The 27,967-nt window shown below is 26.5% G+C and overlaps 2 protein-coding genes across 3 annotated transcripts in view; one reads left to right on the top strand and one right to left on the bottom strand.

The window, feature by feature from the left end:
* The first annotated feature begins 298 nt into the window (after nucleotides 1-298).
* Nucleotides 299-1,977, top strand: LOC122713960 (fatty acid-binding protein homolog 9-like). Its single transcript, XM_043934828.1, has 3 exons — nucleotides 299-629; nucleotides 1,641-1,745; nucleotides 1,846-1,977. Exons 1-3 carry the CDS (start codon nucleotides 384-386, stop codon nucleotides 1,900-1,902), a joined length of 408 nt encoding a protein of 135 aa, XP_043790763.1. The 5' UTR covers nucleotides 299-383; the 3' UTR covers nucleotides 1,903-1,977.
* Nucleotides 1,978-3,396: 1,419 nt separating this feature from the next.
* The window catches only part of LOC122714750 (titin-like), a 74,066-nt gene continuing 49,495 nt past the window's right edge, over nucleotides 3,397-27,967 (bottom strand). The window contains exons 8-11 of one of the 2 annotated variants that reach the window (XM_043936403.1): nucleotides 25,697-26,599; nucleotides 8,637-8,914; nucleotides 5,732-8,431; nucleotides 3,397-5,701 (exon numbers count right to left, since the gene is read on the bottom strand). In XM_043936403.1, coding sequence (XP_043792338.1) covers nucleotides 4,526-5,701; nucleotides 5,732-8,431; nucleotides 8,637-8,914; nucleotides 25,697-26,599 — 5,057 coding nt within the window. In that variant the 3' untranslated portion in view covers nucleotides 3,397-4,525. Of the gene's footprint in view, nucleotides 8,432-8,636; nucleotides 8,915-25,696; nucleotides 26,600-27,967 lie in introns of both variants that reach the window. The other variant, XM_043936394.1, reaches the window with a different exon arrangement.

The following is a 27,967-nucleotide window of genomic DNA, read 5'->3' as shown; positions in this document are numbered from 1 at the left end:
ATGTTGTTGATGCGTGTCGATAATTAGCAAATTTAAATTTCTTTCCTACGATAATCGGACAATTCGGTTAATTTATCGGTAAGAGAAAAAGCGCAAGGGTGTTGGTAAAATGATAAAGCGGAATCGAGTTGTCGCGTCGTTGGTCGAATCACAGGTCGAATTTACGATAATCTCATTCGGTACTTGTCCTAGTCGATTGTAGTCGATAAACGTTTGTGTATGAATTCACTCATACGTATGCCACAAGTACCTCCGACAATCTTATAAAAGCGGCAGTTACCGCAGGAACAATTTATTCGCTACTAGCGACAGCTACGTGGAACACGTGTAGTACACGCCACTTTTTCTCGTCGCGCGAAACAATCAAGAAGTAACAATCAAAAATGGTACAATTCGAGGGTAAATTTCAATTTGTTTCACAAAACAATTTCGAAGAATTCGCAAAAGTTCTGGGTGACCAGAATCTAGTCAATACGGTCTTACAACCGAGGCCCTCGTTCGAATTATCGAAGAACGGAGACGAATGGACCTTCACTTCTAGCAGTGGAGATAATACCTACACCAAGACTTTTAAGATGAATGTACCATTCGAGGAGACATTGCCATCTCTTCCTGATCGCAAATTTCAGGTTTGTTTAATTCATCATAAAATAATATAGATATTATTTAACGAATCAAATTGATAAAATAATTCAGTTTAAATCTAATAATTTTTTCTCCATGATATATATTGAATTTTTTTAATTTGGAATTAAGAAATTTTAATTTTAATTTTATTTTATCAATTCTTTATATATCATATAAATATTTTAGTTTTTAATTATCTTCGAACTTTATAACTTGATTATCTTCGAATTTAGTTATATAATTTTTTATAAGAACAAACTTTGATTGAATTTAAAGATTAAATCTTCGATAACAAAAAAAAATTAATATTTTTTTTGTATAATAGATATAAAATTTATAAAACTTATCTAATATAACTATAAACCGAATTAATCTTTAAAGTATCAAATATTAAAAATTAATTGCATTTTTAATAAAAAAATTATTTCATTTTCAATAAGAATTAAAATTACAATAAATTAGAAGTTTTTTTACTGATATTTTACTGATATATTTTTCTTCAATCAATTTTGTATTTTTTCCTAATTATTCATTTTTTTATAAAGATTTAAATCAAATTTAAATCAAAATTTAAATCAAATTTAAATCAAATTATAAATAATTTTTGTTATATCATACATATGTCTATAATCCAATGATGACATTAATGATGACAAACATTTTTTTATCAAATATTAATAACTCATATTTTTTTCTTTATTACTATAATAAATATTGCAAGTCATATTTATCAATAATACTTGATTATTCTGACATAATTGAAGAAGAATAGACTATAATTAATTTGTAATTTGTTAAATATTTTAATATTATTTATAAAAAAAAATAAATAAATAGTAAATTTTGTAAAAAAAATTCATTTAATGATTATATCGAAAAGTTATTTATTAATGAATTATAAATATTTTTCAATCAATACAAATGTATATATTAATACGTATGTGATATAATTTATAAAGAATAAAGAAATAACATAAATATGAAATATAATTTCTTTTTCTTTATCGTTGCAGACCGTTACATCTATAGAAGGTAACACATTCAAAACGGAAACACAAGTAAACGATTCGCTCAAAGTCAACCGATTATACGAATTTTCAGATAATGAATTATTAGTGGTAAATATTTTTTCTTCTTCCTTTTTTCTTTTTATCATTCAATGAATGTTGTTATATATAAAAACATTCAAATAAAATTTTAACATTATTTCTTTTTTAGCATATAAGTACAAACAAGAGCGACGTCAAGGCAACACGTGTATACAAGAGGGTTTAAATACAAAAATATTTAGATAAAAAAAAATATAAAAAAATTCATTTATCTTAACTGAAAATAAATCTTAATTAGAAATTTTTTCTTTTTTCTTTAATTGGAAATTTCATCCTAATTATTTTCATCTATTACCAAAAGTTCCTTCATGGCAATAATTTAATAATTCTTGAAAAAATATTTTAGACATATTTGTATTTTCGATATTTTTTTTATTAAAATCATTTATAAAAAAAAAAAAGCTTTTATATGTAAATAAGAGAATTTTTTTTTATTTCAAATATATTTATGCATTTAAGTATGTGAAAGTTCAAACAATTTTTTTTAATTAAAATATATTAAATATTTTTTAAATGATATTTGAATTTGTATCATATTTAAGAATTATTTACTTACCAATTTCATTTAATTAATTATTAATATGATCTGCATCATATAAAATATATATTATATTATAAGATGACTTAATATAGTGAAAAATAAAACTATAAAAAAATATTGTCATTATATCTTTGCAATAAAATTAAAAATATTATCAGATTTTAAAATTTGTTCATAATATTTCAGTGTTTTTTTAATCATGTTTCTAACCTAATTTTTGTTTCAAAAATATGTGTTATTTTCATGCGAGGAATATTGAATTAGGTACATAATTCTTAAAAAGGTACAAAATTAGGAACAAAAAAGTTTTTTTTATTTTATCCAAAAGATTATTAAATAATTAATGCTTTGTATGTAAAAAAAAAAAAAAAAGCCTTTAAAAAACAGAAAGAATTGAAAGGCTAATATACAGGTTGCTAACACCCTGTACATTTATGTACAATTTATTTATTTTGAATACATTAAATCAAAATTGGTTAAAAGCTATAGAAATACGGATAAATATCCCAACTTGACGTAATTTTTATTTAAGAATTTTTAACACAACAAATGCATAATATTGTTCGTATCTCTTCAAGATTTTAAAATCATCAATCATTTATCGTATTTATTTAAAACAAATATTAACGTTTCGTTAAATAATACACGTATCTTTACTATAAATAATCAAATACAAAGAATAATGAATTTATCTTATACGTATGTTTACATAAAAAGCCTAAGTACTTTTATATAAAAAAGAAAAAGAAACGAAAGAGATAAAATGGGGAAAAGAATTGAAAGGAAAGATTAAATAATTTTTTTTTTACACCATAACATTATTTTGGCAGTTATAAATTTTTTGAATTTTTCTTCCTAATATTATTTTAAAATTGCATTTAATTCTTTATTATTCGTATTTTATTCGTTTAATGATAAAGATTAAATATTCCATTCTTGAATAATAATCAATTGCATCATTAAACGAAATGATTTTAATTAAGATAAAGAATTCTTTTTCTATATTACGATTATTCTCATTTTTTTTAAATCCTTTTCTTTTTATCCTTATAACTCTTCAGATGATGTTAGTTATAGTTTTTCTTAGATTCCCACATGTTATACATACATAAATTGTCCTTTCGTTTCGATATTTGTTCGAATTTATTTAATATAATAGGTATCACATTAACTCATAGAAGTGCTATACATAGATGGATAGAGAATACATAAGAACAGTATTAATGAATGACGAGTTTATAATATTCTCTCGCAGTATACTCAACTTCGGAATAGGAACAAACAAAAAAAAATAAATATATATGGTACCTGTCGTTCGCGTTTCTTGTATGTGGTGTTTGTGGTATATGCGCGTATGTGTACGTGTCTATATGTTGTGTATATATGTTTTTTTCCAGTACGTATTTGTACATACGTGTGTAAGGTCTTCTTCATAAAAAGTACGACGATTAATTATTATCAAATATAATGCACATATAAAATTAAAAAGTATAAAAAACCGTCCAGCTTCGTGTTTTACATTAAGAATATGTTAAGAAACCGACTCGTACGGTTAAGCGGTGACAACATTTTCTGGATCCCGAGTTTAAACTGTTGGCGACTTGATGAACCTGCGCTGCGTGTATACTTGTCATGTTTACAGGCCAGTTACAGCACCACGTGAATATTTCTTTTTCGGCTAAGTATCTCGGAGACCGCTTGGAAACGTTTACCCATTTATTTACAAAAACAATTGATATCTTTCTTCTTGCATTTAGTTCATGTTTCTTCTTCCACTTCCCTTTTCTTTTTCATCTCTTTTCTATTCTGCTTTATTACATTATTCTTTACTTCCAGCACGATCGAAGCAGTCAAAAGCGAAATAACATATATTTTGTTTTTTCTTTTTCTTTTTTTTTTTTTTAGTGCATATTCTTTCTTACACACATCTTGCTCTCTTTTTTTTTCTTTCTTATCATTCACTCTCTTTCATTCATTTTACATTCACTCTTTTCGCCAATATAGATAAACAGACTCATTACTTCGGTATACATATACACATTAATATATTATATTTTATACTTTACGCTAATTATAGTAAAAACTCCTTCCGATTCGTTATATATTTCCTAAGAAACTACTTTTTAGCGGATGTTCTGTATCTTTTTTTTTTTTTTTTTTTTTTGGTAAAGAAAGAACAATGTTTATCGGTGCATGACATACGATCGATATAAAGCTAAGATTGAAACCGATCTCGTTTCCCGCCAATTCAATCAGAGCTCATGATTAATTGATTATCATTTGGGGTGACCACGGGCGACAGATCTTTTTTCGGCATGTCATCGATTATCGTATTTATTTCAACATTCTCGGATACGCCATTTTGCAAAATTTTTCCTTTTTCACCAGCTGTTTTTCCGCTCAACGAGGTCTTCGAAGTTTTCGATACAGGCGTAGATTTTTTCGTTGGGGATGCAACTGTAGTAGGTTTTGCTGTTAAGGATGCGCGTTTTATCGTAGTCGTGCTAGAACTAGTAGTAGACAAACGAGAAGTCGTCTTAGAAGCAGGTGTACTTGTCCGCCCCATGGAAATTTGTTTATTGGCTGTTTCCTTCACTTGTTTATCGATCGCTGGTAACTTATTGAGTGACATGCGAGGTTTCGATGCAGTTCCACTAGATGGAGCTGTTTTCGGTCTGTTGCTAGCTGTTGCACTGATGGTAGTCGTAGTACTGCTAGCTTTTACAGTCGTGCTTAATTTGTTGGCAGAAGAAGATCTTACTTTTGGAACTGTCGTCGTTCCAGTTGATGCTCGTGTGGAAGATGTTTTGACTAGCGTAGTTTTAGTCGCTAAAGGTGATGCTGATGGTTTGCTGGAGGATTTGGTTGCAGTTGCTGGTTTACTTAAAGATTTAACGTCACCATTCGCGGTAGGTTTTTTATCAGTAACAGTAACCGATTTTGAAGCGGTTGTCGCGATAGGTTTTGGTTTAGAAGTTGTGCTTACACTGGTTTTATTAGTTGATTTCGTTGCAGTAGTTGATGTCGTTGTTTTTGAAGCGGATTTTGCAACCGACGGTTTACTGGTTGTTGTAGAGGAAATTGTAGATTTCTTCGGAGCGTCGAGATCTTTTGGACGAGAAGGTGTCGTTGTCGACGGTTTTTTCATTGCTGCAGTTGATGTTCGTGTTGTGGAAGATACAGTTTTTGAGGGGGATGTTGGAGTTGATCTTGTTGGAGTTGCCTTTGAAGTTGTAGTTTTCGTCGGTTTTGTAGCGAGTGTTTTCGCTTTCGTTTTGCTTTGTGCTGCAACTGCACCCGCTGTAACTGTACCCGCTGCAACTGCTGCAGTTGCGGTTGCTATTGCAGCTGTTTCGATGACTTTATTTTCTGGAACTTCAGTTACTTTTTCTATTTCTGGTTCTTTGACTTCTGTTTCTTTTATTTCTGGTTCTTTGACTTCTGTTTCTTTTATTTCTGGTTCTTTGAGTAATTCCTTGATTTCTGGCTTTTGACTTGAAACTTCAATTTCTGGTTCTTTGATTTCAGATTCTTTAATTTCTGATTCTTTGATTTCAGGTTCTTTAATTTCTGATTCTTTGATTTCAGGTTCTTTAATTTCAGGTTCTTTAATTTCAAGTTCTTTGATTTCAGGTTCTTTAATTTCAGGTTCTTTAATTTCAGGTTCTTTAATTTCTGGCTCTTTGATTTCAGGTTCTTTAATTTCCGATTTTTTGATTTCAGATTCTTTGATTTCAGATTCTTTAATTTCAGATTCTTTAATTTCTAACTCTAATTCTTTGATTTTATGTTCTTGAATTTCTGGCTCTTTCATTTCTAATTCTTTAATTTCTGATTCTTTAACTTCGGATTCTTGAATTTCGGATTCTTTAATTTCAGATTCTTTAATTTCGGATTCTTTAACTTCAAATTCTTTAACTTCAAATTCTTTAACTTCAAATTCTTTAACTTCAAATTCTTTAATTTCAGATTCTTTAAATTCAGATTCTTTAAATTCTGGTTCTTTAAATTCTGGTTCTTTAAACTCTGGTTCTTTAAATTCTAATTCTTTAAATTCTGGTTCTTTAAATTCTGGTTCTTTAAATTCTGGTTCTTGGATTTCCATTTCTGGAAATTCAAGTTCAACTTTTGATTCTTTTAACTTTAATTGTTCAATTTCCAGTTCTTTAATTTCAGGTTCCTTAATTTCTGAAAATTCTTGCATTTCTTTCTGTTCTTGTATCATATATTCAGTTTCGACTGCAAGTTCTGAAGATTTTTCTGGTTCTGTAATGTCTATCAATTCTTTCTTTACAATTTCTTCCTGAAGATCTTCGACAACCTTGTCTTTAAAAACCTCTTCTTCTGTAGGTTGTAACTGACTCTCCAAACCTGTAAATTCTTGCATAGAATCAGATAAATTCAAAATGGACTCTTTTATTGGCTCTTCTGATTCTATCGATTTTATTTCCTCTGCTGATATATTTGTTTCCATCGATTCTTTCATTGATTCCATCATTTCTTTATCTTCAATATTTGCTTCTTCTAGAATTTCCTTTGATTCGATCACTTCTTCGGTATCAACAGAAGATTTGACAGGATAAATAATATCGTGAATGTGTTTTTCTTCTTGAGGAGAAAGAGGTGGAGTCAATTCAGAGTGAATTTGAAGCGGTCTTACGCAAACATCTTGTTCTTCATTAAAATCTTCCGGCTTTATCTCTACTAGTGGCTTCGTATACACTGGTTCATCTTCCTTTTCGTCAAATTGTATATTTGCAACCAAATCTTGCTTAACTATTTCGAACGCGCTTCCAGCTTCCGTGGAATATGCTTGATACGAATCAGTTGCTTTTATGTGCGATACTTGACAAACATCGTTATTGTCCATTCCAAACGATTGGAAATTATAATTTTCAGGTGTAAACTCTGGAGCGTCCGGATGCAACGAGGATTGAACCGGTTTGGAAGACTCAATTTCTGCATTCTCAGTTGCCAAATCACTTTCCATTGCATCTGGAATTGGAGATAACGAAGAAGGTGTATTAGCATCATTCGAGCAAATTTCTTTTTGTAATTCATTTCCAAGAAGGGCAGCATCCTCGCTGGTTTCGTCTATGGGTTTTGTTTCATCTATGTCGGCGCTGGAAGGCGATAATGGTTGTTCATTATCAACGGAAACAGGTTCTTTTTCCGACTCAAATTCTCCTGAATAATTTTCAGTTAAAGGAGAATGATCATATCTCGCAGTTTCTTGCGATTCTTGTTGATTGGAAGACTCTGGTTGCAAGTTTAGGAAGTCGACAGTGTTAGCTTTCAATTCCGCGTGCTCGATGAAAGTATCTTCGCTGTAATCTTGTTGCGAAGACAGGTTCACGAATTCTGCGCGAATTTCAGATTTTTCTGTTTTATCTATTGGCTTTTCGGTATTAGACATAATTGACACTTTATCATTGACAATATCATTTTCCAAGTTTAGAGATTTCGCCATAACTTCCTCCTCCTCTTCCTCCTCCTCCTCCTCCTTGTCCAAAATGCCATTCGTTTCTTCTAAATCAGTATTGCTCAAATCGTGAACGGCATTCAAATCGACACCTTTGTCGAACGCCGCTTCGAAGTCGCTCGGTGTGAAAGACATGGCCATTGGATCTTTAGCGATATCGTATTCACGCTCGCAGCTTGAGAACGATTCATCTATCGCGGAGATACCTGTTCTATGGAATTCACTAGCTGTTAAGAAACTGACCGAAGACTCGTCTCCGAATTCAGCTTTCGTTGATGATATTTCAGAATCATCCATATTTCCAGAAACAGGGGCTACTTTTTGCTTGTCAGCCAGAAAATCTGTATAATCGGTATGCTGTAAATTATCACCATTTTGGTATTCTTTCTCCTCACTGTCGACCTCTCTTGGCCGTTGGCATACTTCTTTCTCGAATTCGCTCTGACTGGGCACTTGAATGTCGTCCATCTGTGGGACTTGTTTGAAAGGTGATCCAGAGACAGGGAAATCCTCAACCAGATCCATTCTCGTTCCCATAAATTGCGGTGAAACAGGAATGAATTCGGCTGCGTTAGGGTTCAATTGAAAATCCATATCCTTCAACTTATTTTCTTCCTCGATACAGGGTTCCTTGATCTTCTCTACTTTTTCTTCTTTATCCTCAGCGCTAATCTATAATACGTAAAAAATTATATTTCTCGTTAAAGTGATGGTATTATACGTTAAAAATAATTATATATTTTATATTTCAAGAAAATAATAATTAATATAAATATTAATATAATTATTGTATAATAATAATAAGCAAAATTTTCAGAGATATACGAGTGAAAAAAATAATGATAAAAGCATGATACAAACTTAAAAATGTTATTACCTCTATGTTAATAAGCTCAGGCGATTCCTCTTTCAGATTTTCGCATTTAATATTCTGTTCTACGTTTTCGGATTGGATTTTCGATTCGGTATCTTCGACAGGTAACTCTGATATTTCACTTTCTTCTTCTACGTTTCTCGTTTTTTCGGATTCGTCAACAGGCGTTTCGGAATTCTTTTCTTTGTTTGGATCAACTCGATAATAGTTCCACTCGTCTTCGGAATCCTCGCTCTCCGCTACATTATCTGGTTCGTGAATCAGCGCATGCTGAAGAGGTTCTGAAAAGAATTAACAATATAGAATTAACAAAATAATAACAAAAAAAAATCATTTATTTAAATTTAAATTTTCAATCTCTAAAATTATTATCGATAAAACAAAGCAATTTGATGATAATACAATTCGGCTCATCATTGAAAGAAATCAAAAATTGGAAAAATTGCTATTTTTTTATATATTTATATTTTTTTACAACAATTTTGTTTATTTCCTTGTAAGTAGTATCTAAAACATTATTTATAAAAATTGTACCAAACATAAAAATTACGAATATAAATAATGTATATAGAATTCAAGTAGTTTATTTTATTTTTATTAATTAATTAAAAACAGGATATTTTTTAGAAATAAAATTTTAAAAATCAGAACATCTTTTTGCACATATCAACCTTTTTTTCACGTACTTATTTTTCTTTAAAGAACGATTCAATACACCATCTTACGTAACAATTTCCTGAATTATATGAAGAAATATCTCGATCTTTTATTATTATAAAATGATGAATAAGAATTCTCAAATTTTCACGAAAAAAAAAAAAAAAAAAAGAAAGAAGAAAGAATGGAATAAAAAAGAAGGAAATCTTTACAATAATATAATTAGAAAATTTAAACTTCACCATTGAATACTTCAAAATCGATATGGTCTCCTACATCTCGTTTATCTCGTATCGATTGTAATTGCAATACAATTAAACAAAATATTTTTCATTTCGATTATATTTTCATCGTTTTTTATCAATTTTAATTTCGACGCTTTCGAACATTTACAGATTTATAACACGAATTACATCACCAGGAAGTTCAATAAATAAAAGCACAACAAAAAGAAGATCTACTAGAGCTAATCAACTTGCAATATTTGGCATACACCAAGAGTTAACCCTGGGACGGTCGGCCGGACGCAACGTCACGATTTAACCCTAGGTCACTTATGACCCATACACTCCAAAATCGATAACGCAATTGACACTAAAACCAAGTGCTTAGAAACAAAAATAAGAGCAATTTAAACAACAACAACAACAATAACAATAATAAATTTACCTAAAATCGATCTTGCGACTAATCTTAACCCTTTAATCCTGAAAAAAAAATCAAACGAAAAAATTCGAAAGAACACAATGAAAAATTATCTAAAATCACTAATCAACGAGGGAAATCTACACGAGAAGAAAATTAAAGAAAAAGATCAACTAAAATCGATATTCTATTCTACATCTTCTCCAATATAATTGGTATATAAAACGAAATATATATATATATATATATAAAAAAAAAAAAATTAATCGATTTACTGCGTTCACAATAATGGTATATCATAAAAAAACAAGTACAAATACTCACAAGAAGGAAACGAGGTAGGATATCTGGCCGCAGGAGCGATTGCCGGTGACTAAGAGGAACTACGCCCGCCAAGAGATGCATTATCGATCTAGTCTAGAGAGCCCCCGGAGCACCCCCTTCCGCGACGGCCCTGCCACCACCCACCTGTACCGGCACACCGTATAGCAACAGTCGCACCTCATCTCCGCCAGGAACGCCGCTCCTACGATTGGTCCTGGCCCCTGCATACAAGGTGACTCACCCGCACGGTGCAGGGAATTTCGGTTTAAAGACGAGCAACCGGTGTTCCATCAATTTCGACTCGAGAGCTCCCCCCCCTTCGAGAACGAGAGTTGGATATGAGTATCCGAATCGAACCAGCCCACCATTACGAAACGTTTCATTCGAGATGTTTCGCGTCGTTGGAATAGATTTAGAAGCGGATCAGTGAAATAGATCCCTAACCTAAAAGAAGAAGCTATCACTTGGTATTTGGGTGTATAGAGATACGGTATTATGGTTTGTGGTCGTAGAGTAGATTATGGCGAGATTATGGGTAGAAGGAGGGTCGTGGAGATCGATGGAAAATTTTCTATCTCGGTTTGTCATGGATTTTATCGATTTTTTATAGAGCAGAGATTTTTTTTTTTGGTCGTAAAATAGATTACGACGAAAATATTAAACGTGATGAGTAGAAGGAAAATTTTGAGAATGAGAATTTTTTTCGTGGCATTTGATTTTTTATTTTTTTTATAAGAAGTTTTATAGTTTTATAGAATGTTATTGTAAAATAGTAATGAGAATCGTGGATCATTTCGAACAAGAATTTTTGATACAATATTTATCGATCTTTCGTTTTATAGAGTGTAATTATAGAGTTTTTTACGAGGAAGGTATCGAATGTGATGGATAGATGGAAAATTTTCTATTTTGATTCTTCATTCGTTAAACTTTTGTTTTATTGGAAATAATTATGATGTATTGTTTATGATTGAGTTGAATGATGAATAGAGAATTGTATGGATTGATGGAAAATTTCGAATGGAAATTTTCTCCCAGATTAATATTTTTGATCTGTTTGGTATATTAAAGTATGGAAGAATAGACTCTGACGTAGTCAGTGGAAAATGAGTAAAGCAAGGGGAGTTAATGAGCCAAGTTATTGAGACGAACCAAGTGAACTGCGATGAACGTTCTACATTTGACTTATGAGTTTTAATTTTTTAATTTGAATTTTCTACTAGTTTTTTTTAAAGATTAATCTGCAATGGTTTAATCCTCCAAGATTTAAGCAGAAAAAGAGAAATAATTGAAAAGATTTTATAAATGAAATAAATATTTGGAATTGTATTATTTAAGTACTATTGAAAGATATTAATTTAACGATTCCAAAAAAAAATGTACATCATTATAAGATTAATTTACATAATTTTCATTTGAATCAGAAAATTTTATTTCAAGTTATATCTATAATTATAATTAATCTTTAAAAATCATTATTAAATTCTGTAATTTATCATTAACTTAATATTTTTTAATAAATAATGTATATATATTAATAAATATATATGAAGCAAAAAGTAATAATTTGTTTTGTTCTCATAAATTATACTAACCCTCTCAACGATTCAAGATTATTGTATGAATATTAAATTCAAATCTTTCGAATCAATAAATTATTTGCTAAGAATGTGAAATAAATATACATAAATTTAGAATCACTGTAATATAATTAATAAAGTTGTAAACCATAAAAACGTCATGTATAAAATAAATGGACTGGATTTTCGAAATTACTTACCATTGGTAGAATTATAAAGAATTAAATGAAATATTTTTTTTTTGAAAAATGATTAAAACAAAGAGAATAAAATATATTTTTGTTTTTACAACGATAACGTAATATTATTATAATGTTAGAGTGTAATATTAATGATATGCAAATAACAAAGTAATGAATATTGATGAACAATGAAGCAATGATTCAACAAAGGAGAATAAAATATAATATAATTTGTATGAATCATATTTAAAAATTTAAAAGAATTTCAGGATATAAAAGGAAGGATATTCAAAAGAAATTAAAAATTCTTTATACATAGGTTTCATATTAAAAATAGAAACTCTGATATTTCTTAATCTTTTTTATTTGCAAATCATGTATATTCACTTAATTATTTATTTATTTCAGGTCGCAGTTATATTCTAAACTACAAGTAATGTTTATTATCTACTATTTAATATCTATTAATATTAAATAATAATTTTTTTAATATAATATTTTCTATCGAACTTTTATAACAATTTATTACAGCTGTAATAAATCATGTTTTTTATTTAACGCATAATCAAAAAATTCTATGATTTCGTTCTCTGAAAATTAATATAATATTACATATATCAAATTAATAATGTAAATCTATTCGCAATCAAATTTTTCAAAGTTTTATCGAAATGTCAAATACTTAAAAAAAAATAAGCACTGATTGTAAAAAGATTATTTATACACTATTATAATATTTTATGATTTAAATGATTATTAGATAATTATTAATTAATATATTTTTTCCAAGAATTTTAAAAATTACATTACTTTTAAAGATTTTAGAAATATTCGAATATGAGCGAATCAACAATAATAAGATAAATGTTGTTTTGTTTTAAATATCGCGTAAAAACAACAAGAATATTTTTATTAACATAGTATTTTACGTTTGGTAAAAATTTAAGCTACTAGATTATTATTATAATACTTAATTACTATGTACATTATGATCAATAATATATATATATATAATATATTATCAATAATATATTTACATGTAATCATATACAAAGTATATTCAGTAATCTTGATATTGCCATCATAAAATACTTTTGAAGTTATGGAAGTCAAAGGAAAATTTATAGTATTTATAAAGTTTTCTATTACATCATAAAGAAAACAGTAGATCATCTTTAATGCAATGAAAACACTTCGTTTTGGAAAATACGCTTGAATATCAAATTCTTTATTGTAAAATTATTCTAATATTATCTTAAGATTGTCTGAGATATTAGAAAATTAATTTTTGTAATAAAAACAAAATTGTGAAAAATGATTTTTTTTATTAGTTTATAGTATATATAATATATATAATTTTCAATGAAATTTAATTCTAAATTTATTTAATTTCAACAAATTTTTTTATGTGTAATAATCTTGAAAATATTTATTATTGTATCTTCCGTCATCAGTCATCACGTAACTCGTAAATATATACATACATGTATATCTATGTTTGACAAACATAACCTCTTAATAACAAAAAATACGATGTGAAACTAATAATAGGATAAAATTTATATATAATAAAGTTACTACAGCAGTTATTATATATTTTACGTAATCGAAGTATCTAGAAGCCAGAAGCGTAAGTACACGTACATAGAAACAGGCTTAAGGGATGCCAAAAAAAAGGGCAACCCACGCGAAGAACGTTGTCTTAACTCGTTCCTAATTCTAACGTTTCCTTTACCACCAACGCGAATCCGTTCCAACGATCTCCGTATGCAACTTTCAAGATATCTTTATCCGCCAAGTTTTTCTCTCAAGTCAAGAATTATTTTAGTTGAATAATTTTTTTTCTCTTAGTCCTCAATTTCCTTTTTGCTCTATCGCGTTTAATAGTTATGGTTTTTTTTTAAGTTTGGAATGAATTTCAATAATTATATTTTATTTTATATTAGATATATTATAAGATATAAGAAGACTATAGATGATATCTAGTCCTATAGCTAGAAATATTTTTGCATTGCATATGTATCATTTATATGCAAATTTAAATTTTTTATTATTTTAAAAAATTGAGATATTAATAAATTTGATATACATTATGAAGGTATTTCAATAAAATTAAAAATTTAAGAAAATAAAATTCAACTTAGATTGGCATTAGAATATTCAGCAAGAATTTGTTGTCATTTATTTCATATTTATTCATTTAAATTAATTTTTAATTTCTATAAAAGCACCAAAAGCACGAATTTCATAAAAAAGCATAGTTACAAGTAAATCATGGATGTAAAAACTATTCTTTGTTCATAACAAATAAATGAAATTAAATAACAAAGGACAATTAACGACTTTTTTTATGATAAAAAATGCATATATAATTTTTTCAAAGAAACATAAAAAATATAATTCATTAAAATATTTTTGTTTTTAACGAACTGCATTAAAATCAATATTTATCCAATATTTATTCCAAATAAGATTTTTTTCAATTGCAAAAAAGTCTAAGAATTTATTATACACGCTATAAGTTAATAATTTTCATTTTATTGCAAACTTTTTTGTCACTTTTATGTTATGGAAAGAAGTTATATATTGTGATAAATTACAACACTTTATTATTATTAATTTAAATAAAATTCATATTTCTTTTCGTACTAAAAAATAATGTTGTATGTATATACAATATATTTATATTATAAAAATATTATTAATTTAACCACTGATTATAAATTAATTTATTTATATTATTAGTAAGAAAGAATCTATACCAAGGATTTTATTATTTTACAAAATGAATAAATTTTACACTATAAAATAAAATATTTAATATTTAATATTTCTCCAAAATTCTTTCTAAAAAAAAACAGCATTGTGATAATAACTTAATCTAAACAAACCCACTATATGACGATCACTCTCTGATTCATTAGAATTAGAGAAAAAATAAAAAATTTAAGAAGATATCGAAAGAGGATCGTTGTTGTTCTCTAACGTTATTTTCTTTTTTTATTCCTTTTCCTTCTGTTTCTTCGATCTTCCTTTTTTTCTACGTTTCAACCGTACGATCGCAACGCATCAGTCCAGACTGGTATAGCATATAGAGAGCAAGGGAGAGCTAATTTTAAACCAGCGACAGTAGGCAGAACAGAGACAGGAAAAGTAAAAAAGAACCGAGACTCTCCCGCTATTCGAAACTTGGTCTCTCTAAACTGCACCTGACATTACCATGATTCGGTACACGTAGTATGCAGTTCGACAGAAAAATATTTTTCACGCGCATGCCAGTTTCCGTGACAATCGAATGTATAGAATTTTGAACGATATTTAAATTGGAACGGAGAGTGATCGTCATGTATAAAAAAAAGAATTTTTTTCAGTTGAATTCCTAACCTAACTTAACCTAACTTTCTACGACTAGAATTTGGCTTGATTATATAAAAGAAAAATATTGTAATTGAAATTATAAACTTTTTAGTTGTAATGATAATTGCATAAACTTCATTATAATATCTAACTTATAATCATTGCAGACTGATAATGAATCGATATCATTATCTATGTCTGACAAGATATCTATACACATATTTATGTATTGATGATTTTTCCACAATCTTTTATAAATAAAAATTATTATAAAAAAAGATGAAAAAATGTATTCTATATTCTTTATTCAAAACATTTTAAAATTATTATCAATCAATTTTTAAGAATATATTTTTATTCGAAAATATATATATAATATAAAATATATAATATATATTTTTCTCGAATTTATTTTAAAAAATGATTGTAATAAAATAAATTGGTTCTTTGTGACAAATTTATAGTTTTATTATAGATAATTTTATAAATAATTAGATTTATTATTAATTTTTTAAATTTTAGATCTAACAAGTTTATTTTTTTTTATTATATTATATTAAAAACATAACACAATGATAATAATATTATCATAAAAAATCATAAGAATACATCAACTTTTAGTAAATGATGATGCATAATAATATTTTAATGTTTCATATCATTTGAATATTAATTTTATTTTTTAATGATTTTCAATATTATAAATTGAAAATATTGATAATGATAAATTGAAAAATTAGATTCAACAATTATCGAATGAATGTTAAAAGTTACTTACAATTATAATAATAATGATTTCTCGACCAGCTGCTATTAGACAAATTATCGGCTTTATATGACAATGAATGCGATCGTTTACTAAAACTACATTCATCGTGAATATAATACGCGATGACTGAGAGGTTTCCAATTGAAATCGCCGTTTTCATTCTACTTCCTCTTGCGTCAAACGGAACTAAGAATTGCGATATGTTCTGTTTTATTTCTTGCATGATCGTTAAACATTAAAGAATTATTAGTCGAATTGTGATCACTCAACATAATATAATGAAAATGATGAATTTAGATTAAACCTTAAGATTAAATACGGTAAACATTTGATTAATTGCGAATAAAATAAGTATATTAAATTTGTATCTTATTTGAATTCATTTTAATTAAAACAATAATTTTCAATTAAAAATATTTATAATAAAAAAAATATATAAATTTAATTTTTTTTATAAGTTAAAATAATGATCCGATTTTTCTAATATGGCGTCGCTATGTTAAGGTTTCAAAGATTCGTTCGCTCGACTTAATTCTAAACTATAGTAAGAATACTAATATTGCATTACGAGAGACAATTCCGTTTTCTGAAACATTATTGAATAATGTAAAGCTGCTGTTGTATAAAATCCCCTCAATAATTATCCAATCATATATTCTCCATATTATCGCGAAAACACAAACGAGAAAGTATCGCATATTAAAAATAGACTTAACCTTGTGCATATATCGACGAAGGTCCTCATCACGAAATGTCAATTTAATAAAAAAAAAGATTAATCTATTCTCGCGAGAAGTATTACTTTCATTTTCAATTATAATATTAACTTATTCTAATATCGAATATATGAAATTTTAATAAATATAATAATGTAAAAAATAAATATTTATTGTACTTTATGTCAAAAATTAAAATTATTATTAAATGTTTATAATTTATCGTTTTTATAATTGAATATTTTATAATTAAAATCTAAATTCTTTAAGAAATTTTATTTTTTTTATAAAATAAAATTTTTATAAAAGATTATAAATATTTTAGAAAAAAATTAAAAAAGAAAACACATTTCTCTGAAATATATACTGATAAATATCACGTTCGAAAATAAGAAGAAATAGTTATCAAGTGGTGGCCCAGTATCAAATTTCCGTCGTAACTTGAAGGAATACGAGACATATATAATATAATATACATATATGCTATATAAAGGCTATAATGTAATAAAACGATATCAATGAATAATTAAAACAATCATGTTTAAATAAAGGAATATTAACAAAAAATAAGGAAACATAAAAATCTAAAATTTTATAACAAATACAAAGTCAATATATCTATTGTTTGCAAAATTAATTAAAACAAAAATTTATATTTATATTACAATTTCTCTTTCTCATTTTCTATCCAAGATAGTAACCGATATTTACAATTTTTTTTTATTTATAAATGAAATATATTAACATGAAATTGTCATTCCTTTTTAAATTCTAAAACAGAATGCAATGAATAGTCCTAAGAATTCTTTCTATTTTTCAATTTTTCAATTTTATTTTCAATTTTATCGAAAATGTATATTTCTATAATATTTTTTGTTGCAAATACCCTTGAGAATTGAATGACCGGATATTCAGATAATAACCGATTGAACGTTCAATATTCAAGCATAGGGGAAATATAATTATTTGATCATAGGATATAGTACAGTGTCAGCAACCAGTAAAGCGTAGTTAACCGGTTAATATGGTTTTATATTATATATTTCTATTAGTTACATTATCCCAAAATATTTAATAATGTGCTTAAAGTTTTACATAATATTTAATTCAAATTGAATCGATTCAATAAACAGAATACCTATGTGTGACAATATAAATAAATTTTTATTTTCTTCATTTTTTTTTCTTAAACATTATTAGAATAAATTAGTAGAAAAAATTATTCAAATAAATCATTATTTGAATGAATATTTATTAATTATCGAATAAAATTTATTTTCTATTATTATTAATTTTATTAATTTGAATTTTATCCAGCACAAGTTTCTAAATTTGTTGTTAAAATAATTCCAGTATCTTTTACAGTTTTCGTATTTAAGTCAAAGATCGCATATCAGATTTCAACCCACGATATACACATAATCCTATCTTCCTATTTATTATTAGTGCGTTGAAGATCGCGACCACGAAGAACGCAACGCGTCGTATGCTAGTGTAATTTACTTAAGTTTGAAGTAAGCCGATACACCAGGTTAGATCCAATTACCAGCTTGCAGACGAGAGACCTCGCTAATGTCGTGACACGGTAAACCGACCGCTAGACGTTCTATCTTTTCGGGCTTTCGAAACTGCAAATACGGTCAGTAGCACGCGATTCAAAAAATATTCAGCTTCAAATATTAATCATATAAATGAAAAACGCCATTGGAAACAAGATTTCAATTTTTTATTTTTTAATTTTGATCTTGCGTTTTATTTTTCATAATCGGTAATTAAAATTGCATGAAGCAATTTTTTAAACGTTATTTTTAACAAATTAATATTAATAAATACTTCTTTCGTAAACAATTTACGAAATAATTAATTATATTTTGTCATAGAACGAAGGTTTACTTGATGATCGTTTCAATATAAAAATATATTGTATGTTGAAATAAAAATTTTTTGCTATTTGTAACAAAAAATAGATCGGCTTTGTTAAATTTTTTTAAATTTATATTTTATATAAACAAAGAGATTAAAAGATAAAATCATTAAGTATCTTAAAAAAAAAAATTATAAGAATTTATCTTTTTCGATAAATTCTCGAAAAAAAAAAATGATGAAGATATAATTTATTATATCTTGATTGATTTTTTGCCGTGAGTCATATAATTCATATAATAGTAATCTTTTAATATTTTTAACATTATGACGTTATATTTATGACGTTTGAAACTATGATATAGATATGAATATATAGTTTTTTCAAGAGTCAAACACAAATTTAATTCATATGGAAACAAATTAATCATTTTATAATAATTATAATACAAAAGAACTGTCTCATGTAATAAGATTATTATGAAATTAATAAACAAAATTCTATCAATCATTGTTAAAAATAAATTTTAAAAAAATGTAATATACATTTTTTATTTAGTTATTTACTTTATACATTTTTTATTATTTTATTTTATATTTTATAGTTATATTTTATATTTGATAATATATATTTGATAATATAGAACCCGTATTCAAATGCTAATTGCATGAAGCATTTATTGTAATGCTAAAAGATAGGTGTAGATATTATTGGAACGAATACGGGTGAAATGATAAAAAAATCAAACAATACACTTTGTATTGCAAATCCACCATCATATTTTCAACATATTATTTTTATATATTTAAGTTATGCATGTTTTGATATAGGATATGTATAAAACAGTATAAAACAGAATGTATAGAAAATATATAAAACAGATAAAACATTTACATTTTGAATTATTTCAAATTCAAGTAAATTTAATAAGTAATTTCTTTGGATTTGGATTTTTTTTGGATTTAATATAAAAAATATTTTTGATATTTTTGATGAAAAGCTATAATAGAAATAATAATAACAATCTTTTTGCAAAATATTTATTATGAAAATCAACAGTCATTTATGCATTTTATGATTTTACTCTTTAATAATTCTCTCTAAATTTCATCATATAAATTAATCAAATATAAATTATAAATTTGTAAAAAATGTAATTATTTGGTTATAATGAAAATTAGTTAATTTAATAATACTAAAATTAAGAGATTAATTTAAGAAATTTAATACTCTAAAATGCTTTGTTTATAATTAAGCCGTTACGATATATCTGTAATACCTACTGTTTAAAAGTATTTCTACGCATAATGTATATCGCAATAATGTGTAATATTCTATCATTCTTAGCTAAAACTAATAAGGTTATATACACAGATCAAACAAACGAGCTGTCAATTTTTCAACTTCATATCGTTGTTATATGAATACATTTGAAGGAGCTTGGGACATTAAAATAAATCAAAACATAACATCAAATACGAACGACAAAATATACGCTAAAATTATATTTGAATCTGCAACTCTTTTTTTATATATGATGATAAATTATCTAATAAAATTTATTCAATTTAAATTTGATCATAAATTAAGAAATAAAAAACTTTTGAATTGCACCATTTTGCTAACGTCACACTGTGTCCATGAACCGTAAATACTGCGTTTTATTTACACGCTTGAGGTGAGGAAATATCGTCGATAAAAGAACGAAACTTCTTTTTTAATCATTTTTGAAACCCATGATCACTATTGCACAAATGCTTAATCTTTGAAGATCAATGAAATCAAATTAAATAAATCAAATAGATTGCGAATTATATAATGAGAGAAAACAAAATTATGAATTTATCTTCCACTAAAATTCTGAACAAAAAGACTCTCGTATCAAGTCTTGGCTAGGCATCAACATGAAACCGTTTGAATCGTTTCTGAGAAATTCAGCCAAGCCCGTGGCGAAGCTTGGCCCTCTCGTGAGACAAATAAGAAAACATTACGACGGTTTGTGAACAAGTTAACATCGCGAACAACGTTTCGAAAATCGGCTAAGGAATCCAAAGAATGACACGAAATCGACCGGCGAACATTCAACGCCGGCCGGCGTCCGTTCCAAATTTAAATTCGTCGTAGACCGTTCATGGTGGACGTGATTAACGTACCTTAGAGAACGCTCTCTCGCTGGCACCGTCTGCTTCTGAATACTACACGAAATTCTACAAAGATTTTCTATCGATACACGTCCCAATAGAAATAATCGACGAACTTATTATCGAAATTCACAATACACAAATCCGACTGGTTTCACACCACGAAAACACTTCGAGCAAGACCAAAGAATACGCACATTCGCAATCCTCCGGGGCTCGAGTCCAACTGCCGGAACCCCCTTCCAGTCGACCCACGCGGCATGCCGCACTATTGGCCAACGACTGCTCACTCGTGCGCCAATCGAAATGCATTGCGACTCTCGAGTCCAATCGTACATATTGACGATGATTCGAGATATTTCTGCTGCGTGGCGGTAAATTTGATAGTATAAATTTTGCACACGTGTAATCACACAATTATCAACAATAATATAAGAGATTTTTAATACTTTTAAATGAAAATATATAATAATTGATAAGAAAAATTATATTTTATAATAAATATCTTAGCAAAAAACTGATTTTATTAAATAATAATTTCATTAAAAATATTATGAAAATAATGATGTAAAAATATTTATTTTAAAATATTATATGAATATTACAGAAATAAAAATAATAACAACAAAAAATTATATTTTCGATTTATAATTTATAAATTTTCGAAAAGAAAAAAAAATAGAATTTAATATTATAATTTTTTATATTTCAAATAAATTTTTTAATTTTTTTTTAAATTTCTATAAGAAATAATTTTATCATATTGAGAGATTTATTATATTTCATTATAACGAAAAATTAACAAGAAATTATTAATTTTTTTTAAATAGAATTTAATTAGAAAAACCGTATATCACTAGCACTAAATTTTTTCAGTTCTAAAAATTTAACTATTTTTCTTTCAACTATTATGTTTTGAAATGTAACATTTATTAATTAAATATTAGAAAAATTCACAGAAAATATAATAGGAATAAAACGACCTTGCGACTGCATGCCCAGATAAATTTAGATAGATGGAAAAAGAGGGGCGTGGTACAGTGAATAACTGCGCGCATACATGAACGGCATACGTGGCTTCTTTGGCACGTAAGTGTCATGACGGTTCTCCTTTTTTAATATCATGCTGTGCTTCGAAGAAAACCGTCGGTAACACTTTCCTGTTGCACAGTGACAAAAATATTCAATGTTTCATTCTCTTAAAATATTATCTTTTGCAAGAATCTATTACAAAATTCAAAACGAATACTTTAAATTATATATTATTTTTATATATATTATTTATTGAAAAGAAAACAAAAAATAATGAAACTTATATTTTCAAAATTGAATTTTTTTCATTTAATCTTTTTTTATTATTATTTAAGAAACTTGGAAATTGTTCTTTATATTTATATATCAAATAAAATATATATAATAAATATTCATCCATATGTTATTTATTTATTTCATATTTATACTAACTAATTATTATTAATATAATTTAGATTATTTCAATATAAGATTTAAAACAATAAGTTAATCTAATTAAAAAAAGAAATATCATAAATTTACAAATGAATAAGATTTAAAAGAAATAAATTTCTTATATAATTTAAACTATATAATTATTTAATAATTAAAAAGATAATAATTGACAACATTAAATTCCAAATAACTAAATATTAATTTTGACTATCATAATCGCATGTAAATAAAAAAGACTTTCTTTTTTCGAACAACTTAATAAATTGTTTTTATCTTGACATTGCAAAGATTTCAAAATTTAAACATATACGGAATATATGTATATGTTTGACGAAATAGTAAGTAAAATAGGAAATAGGTAGTAGGTATAAGAGAAAGGAAGGGATAGAGGAAGATTCAGACCTCAGAAGAAGATTAGAAGTTTTGTGAGGAGGATGACAATCAGTGCAGGAAGTGCAGTGACTGGCACAAGGTGGTGAAAGCCGAAGTGCAGCGGAAAGTGGGCCGGGATCGTGGCCGATGGAGAGAACAGCAAAGAACGTCCCACGTTTGACATTCATATTTATGAGGTAAGCACGATATCGGACAATTTTTTCCAAATCCGGTGAGACCAAATTTGACGGTGAGAAAATTACAATATAGAATTTTATTGCGGAAAGTTTAAGAAAGTTCACGATTATTTATTTTTTTTTTTTTCGGGTAATCCATCAATATGAAAAATACTTTCACGTAAGATTGATCGTTGCAGTGTGAATATTTGCGTGTATAATTTATATCGCGTATCGCGTAAGTAAAATTTCTTTATAAAGAAAATATAAAATAGTTCCAGGTATAAAAATTTACTATATACCGTAAATGATAATTAATTTATTTTAAAATATAATTATACTTATGCACTTTGAAAATATAAAAAAAAAGTAAAAGTAAATTACCATTGAAATAAGTAATAAAAAGTTAGTTATTAACTATAAGAAAGTATTAATATTTCATCTTAATACTTTATGTTATATTATTGAGGTTATGTTTATTAATATCTCTTATTAATAGATATTTTAATATAGACAAGCGACAGTTCTCATTGAATTTCGATATAAAATTGTACAATTTAGATTTAAATCATTGTATAATATTGTTTTTTAATAAAAACAAATTTTTGTATCCAATTTTAAATAAGGAAATTTAAAAGTTAGGAAAAGTAAAAAGTAAGAAATGAATATTTTTTAAAATATTTCAATTCAGCAATAATTATCATTATTTTTATGATTGAGAATTTTTCAAAATTCGTATTTTATATTAAGAAAAAATTTTTCACTTTGAATAAATTCCTAATTTAACAAATATAAAAACATTCATTTATTTTAAATCATTCCTAAATTATTTTGTGCTGGTTCAGAGAATAATATGAAATATTTAATTTCTAAAGATTTTATATACTTGTGAACTTTCAAAATATAAATTAGAAAAAGAATTTCTTATTATTTATATCAGACTGAACTTAACAATTTGTAGTTTGATAAATATCTTATTAAAAAATATTTTATATATTGATTAGTTAAGATTACATTTCTCTAAATTCTTTACTGGTGCGTAAGATATAATGCAAGTTTCACGTAACGATGGTCAAAAATATCCGATGGCATCGACCTTCTTTCTAACCGGTTTCTCCGAATTAACCGAAATCCAACCTTTCGACGCGAATGGAAAGAGATGTTGCAGTGTTATCGAAAAACTAAACAGATGTTTTTCTCGTAAAATTTTGAATAAATATTGTTTCCTTTCCTGTTTTTGATAAGAAATTAAAGAATTATTAAAAAAAAAAAAAAGAATTAAGATTTAAAAAAATTTGCAATAAAATTAATTAAAGATAAAAAAAATTTCAATAATTAAATTTCGTAATTATAAATAATAGAACTATTAATTCAAGTTAATTTTCTTTTCAATAGATATACGACTAATAATATAATTTTAAGTTGATGAATGACCTTAAGTTTTCTATTTGAAAAAAAAAAAACTATTTTTAAAATATTTATTATTACCATTTTTATGCATTAAAAGCAAATAAATTTTTGTTTATAATTCTTTTTTTACATATCTACAAATAGATAAAATACATAAAAAAAGTCTATATATTTTTTTTCTTAAAAAGAATTAAAATAAAATAAAATAATATAATAATCATGTTTTAATGAAGATTAGATTATTTGTTTAAAAATATGAATATGAATTAATAAAAAAAACTGTAAAATTAAAATCTATCCAAATCAATAGATATGAATATAAAAATTATAAGAAAAATAATTTTATATTTTACTTTTGAAATTTTTTCACAGATCTTTCATAAACTACATAAGAAAAATTAACTTGAATTAATATGTCCTTCGCATAAGATGCTTCATTGTATAGCACTTATATTTTACAATCTACTTCTACTTGTTTCAATTTAAAACGAATCTAATCGTGATTGTAAACTTCTTTTTGTTGCGTTATCTCTTACTAATCAAACACGTAAAACGAATATTTTTCTTTTTAAAAATGCGAATACATATCCATTTCTCGCATTCTTTCCTATAAATTATAAAAATATTTTTCACGAGGAATTATCTCTATTCTAATTATAGTAATTTATTACATAACATTCTGCATAATTTAATTATTTTTCATTGAATCTTCAAAAAATATTTATGTATATGTCTACAAATAAATATTAACTTAAGTTCCCTAAATAATATCTTTTAGAAATATTCAGTTTTAGATATATTAAATTAATATTAATTTAAAATAATTAATATTAAAATAATTGATAACAAATTAATATTTATTCATGATTACTCAATTTCTTTCAATTTTTGAGCAAAATAATATTATTTCTGTTATCTTTCTATTATAAAATTTATGCATAAAATTTGGAAAAAGAAAATGATTTGATCAAATCTATTCTAATATTAGGTTATCTTATATGTAATATTATTTTAATTCTCTCATTGTAATTATTTGTATACTATAATTATTGTGCAATAATTATGATTGTTTCTCAACAAAATTAATAATTAATATATCTGAAAATAAAAAACAAAGACAGTATTTTTAAATTGAGCTATCAATTTTACTTTTACATTGAAACTGGATTTCCAAAACATTAGTAACTAACTTAAAACGAAAAAAAACTTTAATCGTAAAAAAAATTCATCAAGATCTTATCTGCAAATCAAGAAAATTCACGATTCGCCTCAGAAGCTCGAAAAATCGTATACCGACACGAAACTCAAGAAAATAAACTTTCCAAACATTAACACGCACCTCGCGATCCACGAGGAAATAGGTCGTTCATAGAAACGTGGTTTACTTTGTAGTTCACACTTACTGTTAGCTTGCGGTGATGGCGGTGATTCGTCATAGTCCACAGGACCGGCTTCATCAACGACATCTTGTGGCATATCTGCTTGATCCTCCACATACGTTTTCTTTTCGTCCACTATATTTTCCATAAGCTGTTCGCAAATCTCGTTATTTATTTTTTCACAGATTATCTCGTTTTCAGGAATATCGTCTTCAATTGTTTTAGATACCATAACCTCGTCATCAGGAACATCATCGTTATCTTGATGCAATTCATCATCATTATCATTATCATCGTCATCGTTTTCGTCCACTTCGTCATCATCGTCATCGTCATCGTCATCATTGTCTTCGTGTAAATTATTATCAGTGATTTGTTCATGCGTTATTATATTGGTATTGGCATTTAGGTTAGCATTGATAGATTCGTCGATGTCCCTATTGTCGAGAATATTCGAGTCATTATCGGTTTGGCCATCTTCATGGCAAATATCGTCATCTTTGTAAAATTCGTATGAAAGATTTTTCACGGGCATGGTCACATCATCGATCGCGTCTACATTGGTCTCGGGCCCCAAATCGGAATAATCATAATCAGCGTCGCCATTTTCGTGTTTTCCATTACTAGCCGCTAGTATACCGTCGTCGTCGTCACGTGGCTCTTGAGAAATCATAGATTGTTTGAGGATGTTCGAATTGATCGCATTATGGGCATCATCGATATCCATAAAGAGCGGTTTGTCCTTTGAATTCATTTTTTCGAGTATATTTTCATTCACTTGTAAACGAAAGTACGGATGGGCGTTTAGAGGTCTGGCTGCGATCGCGTTGGCTGGAGTTAACAGGACCACAACCACGGTGATGTTGTCTTCCGAACCTCCCTGCTTCGCCCAGTGCAGCAGGATTTGGTACGCGCGTTTAAAACCGTCTGAAATATGATAAAAAATATCTTTATTAGCTAAAAAATTTCTTTGTCGATAATAGAATATTATGATATTTTACAACAACTTTATGAGTTATAATTTCTTGTTTTCAAATATTTTAAAATATTTTTAGGTTAAGTTTTAGAACATTTAATATATTTATAATTATATAATATATAAAAAAAATATATAATTACTAGAAAATTAATGGATGTTAATTCTATGCTTTATATTTCAAAAAAATATAAAGTATTAACCTCAATAATTTTATTAAAAAATATTTTAGTGATTTTTAATCAAAAGTGTATAAAAAATGTGAACAGAACATGTGAAAGAAATGTAAAAAAGAAAATCATAAAAAATGGAATTTCACTACATCATTAAACATCTTCCTTTTTTGTTATTGTCCAATAATACTCAAGGAAAAAATAATATAATTGCATGATTCATTTACGATTATATTCATTTTGTGGTCTAATTCAGTTTTCTCAAATATATATTTTGTTCCAAGAATTAATTTAATTTTTCTAAATTAATTATTTATTTAAATAATATAGATAAATAATTTTTTTTTATTTAAGAATTATTAAATTATTAAGATAAAGATTAATGACATTTATATTTAGTTTATATATTTTTATTTTAATTTGAATATTTAATTTTTTATTGTTACAAACTAAAAAATAATTATTAATTTCCATAAAAATAAATAATTAACAATGTCACAATATTATTAAAAATTCATTTTTCCAAAATATTATAAAAATATTTTATTATTATCTTTTCATTTACTAATTTCCTTCTTTTACTTTCAACTTCATTCTGAGAAGTATGGAACACTGCTAATTATACAACATATCATATTCATTTAACATCTCTGATATTAAATAATATTTATCGATTTTTTTCTAGATTTGTAATAATAAAAAAATTATTTATGGCCACATGAATCACTTATAATAACCATGATTCATGTGAACCGGAACGATTTGATGCAAAATTATATAATTACAATTACTATATTGCCGGTCTACCGCGTGCGTGATGTAATAACGTACGTACAACACTGGAAATATAATAAGATGCGCTCGAGAGTAACAATAGATGCTTTTTCTCATAAGATAATTCTCATTTAATAGCTTCTATCATAACAGATGAAGAAGCAAAAGATTTTCTGCAAATGTAGAATGTAATTTTTTTTTTTTTTCATTTCTAGCTATAAATAAAGATTTGAAGTAATGAAAATATTTTTTTCTGTATTTTTATATTATTTTTACACAAATTAAGATGATCAAAAAAAAAAGATAAAAAACGAGAGAGAGAGAGAGAGAGAGAGAGAGAGAGAGAGAGAGAGAGAGAGAGAGAGAGAGAGA

Source organism: Apis laboriosa, unplaced genomic scaffold (assembly GCF_014066325.1).
Source record: "Apis laboriosa isolate Shangri-la unplaced genomic scaffold, ASM1406632v1 scaffold112_cov148, whole genome shotgun sequence".
In the NCBI taxonomy this organism is placed as follows: Eukaryota; Metazoa; Arthropoda; class Insecta; order Hymenoptera; family Apidae; genus Apis; species Apis laboriosa.
The sequence above is the reverse complement of the archived record's forward strand: the minus strand, read 5'-3'. Positions and strand labels throughout refer to the sequence as shown.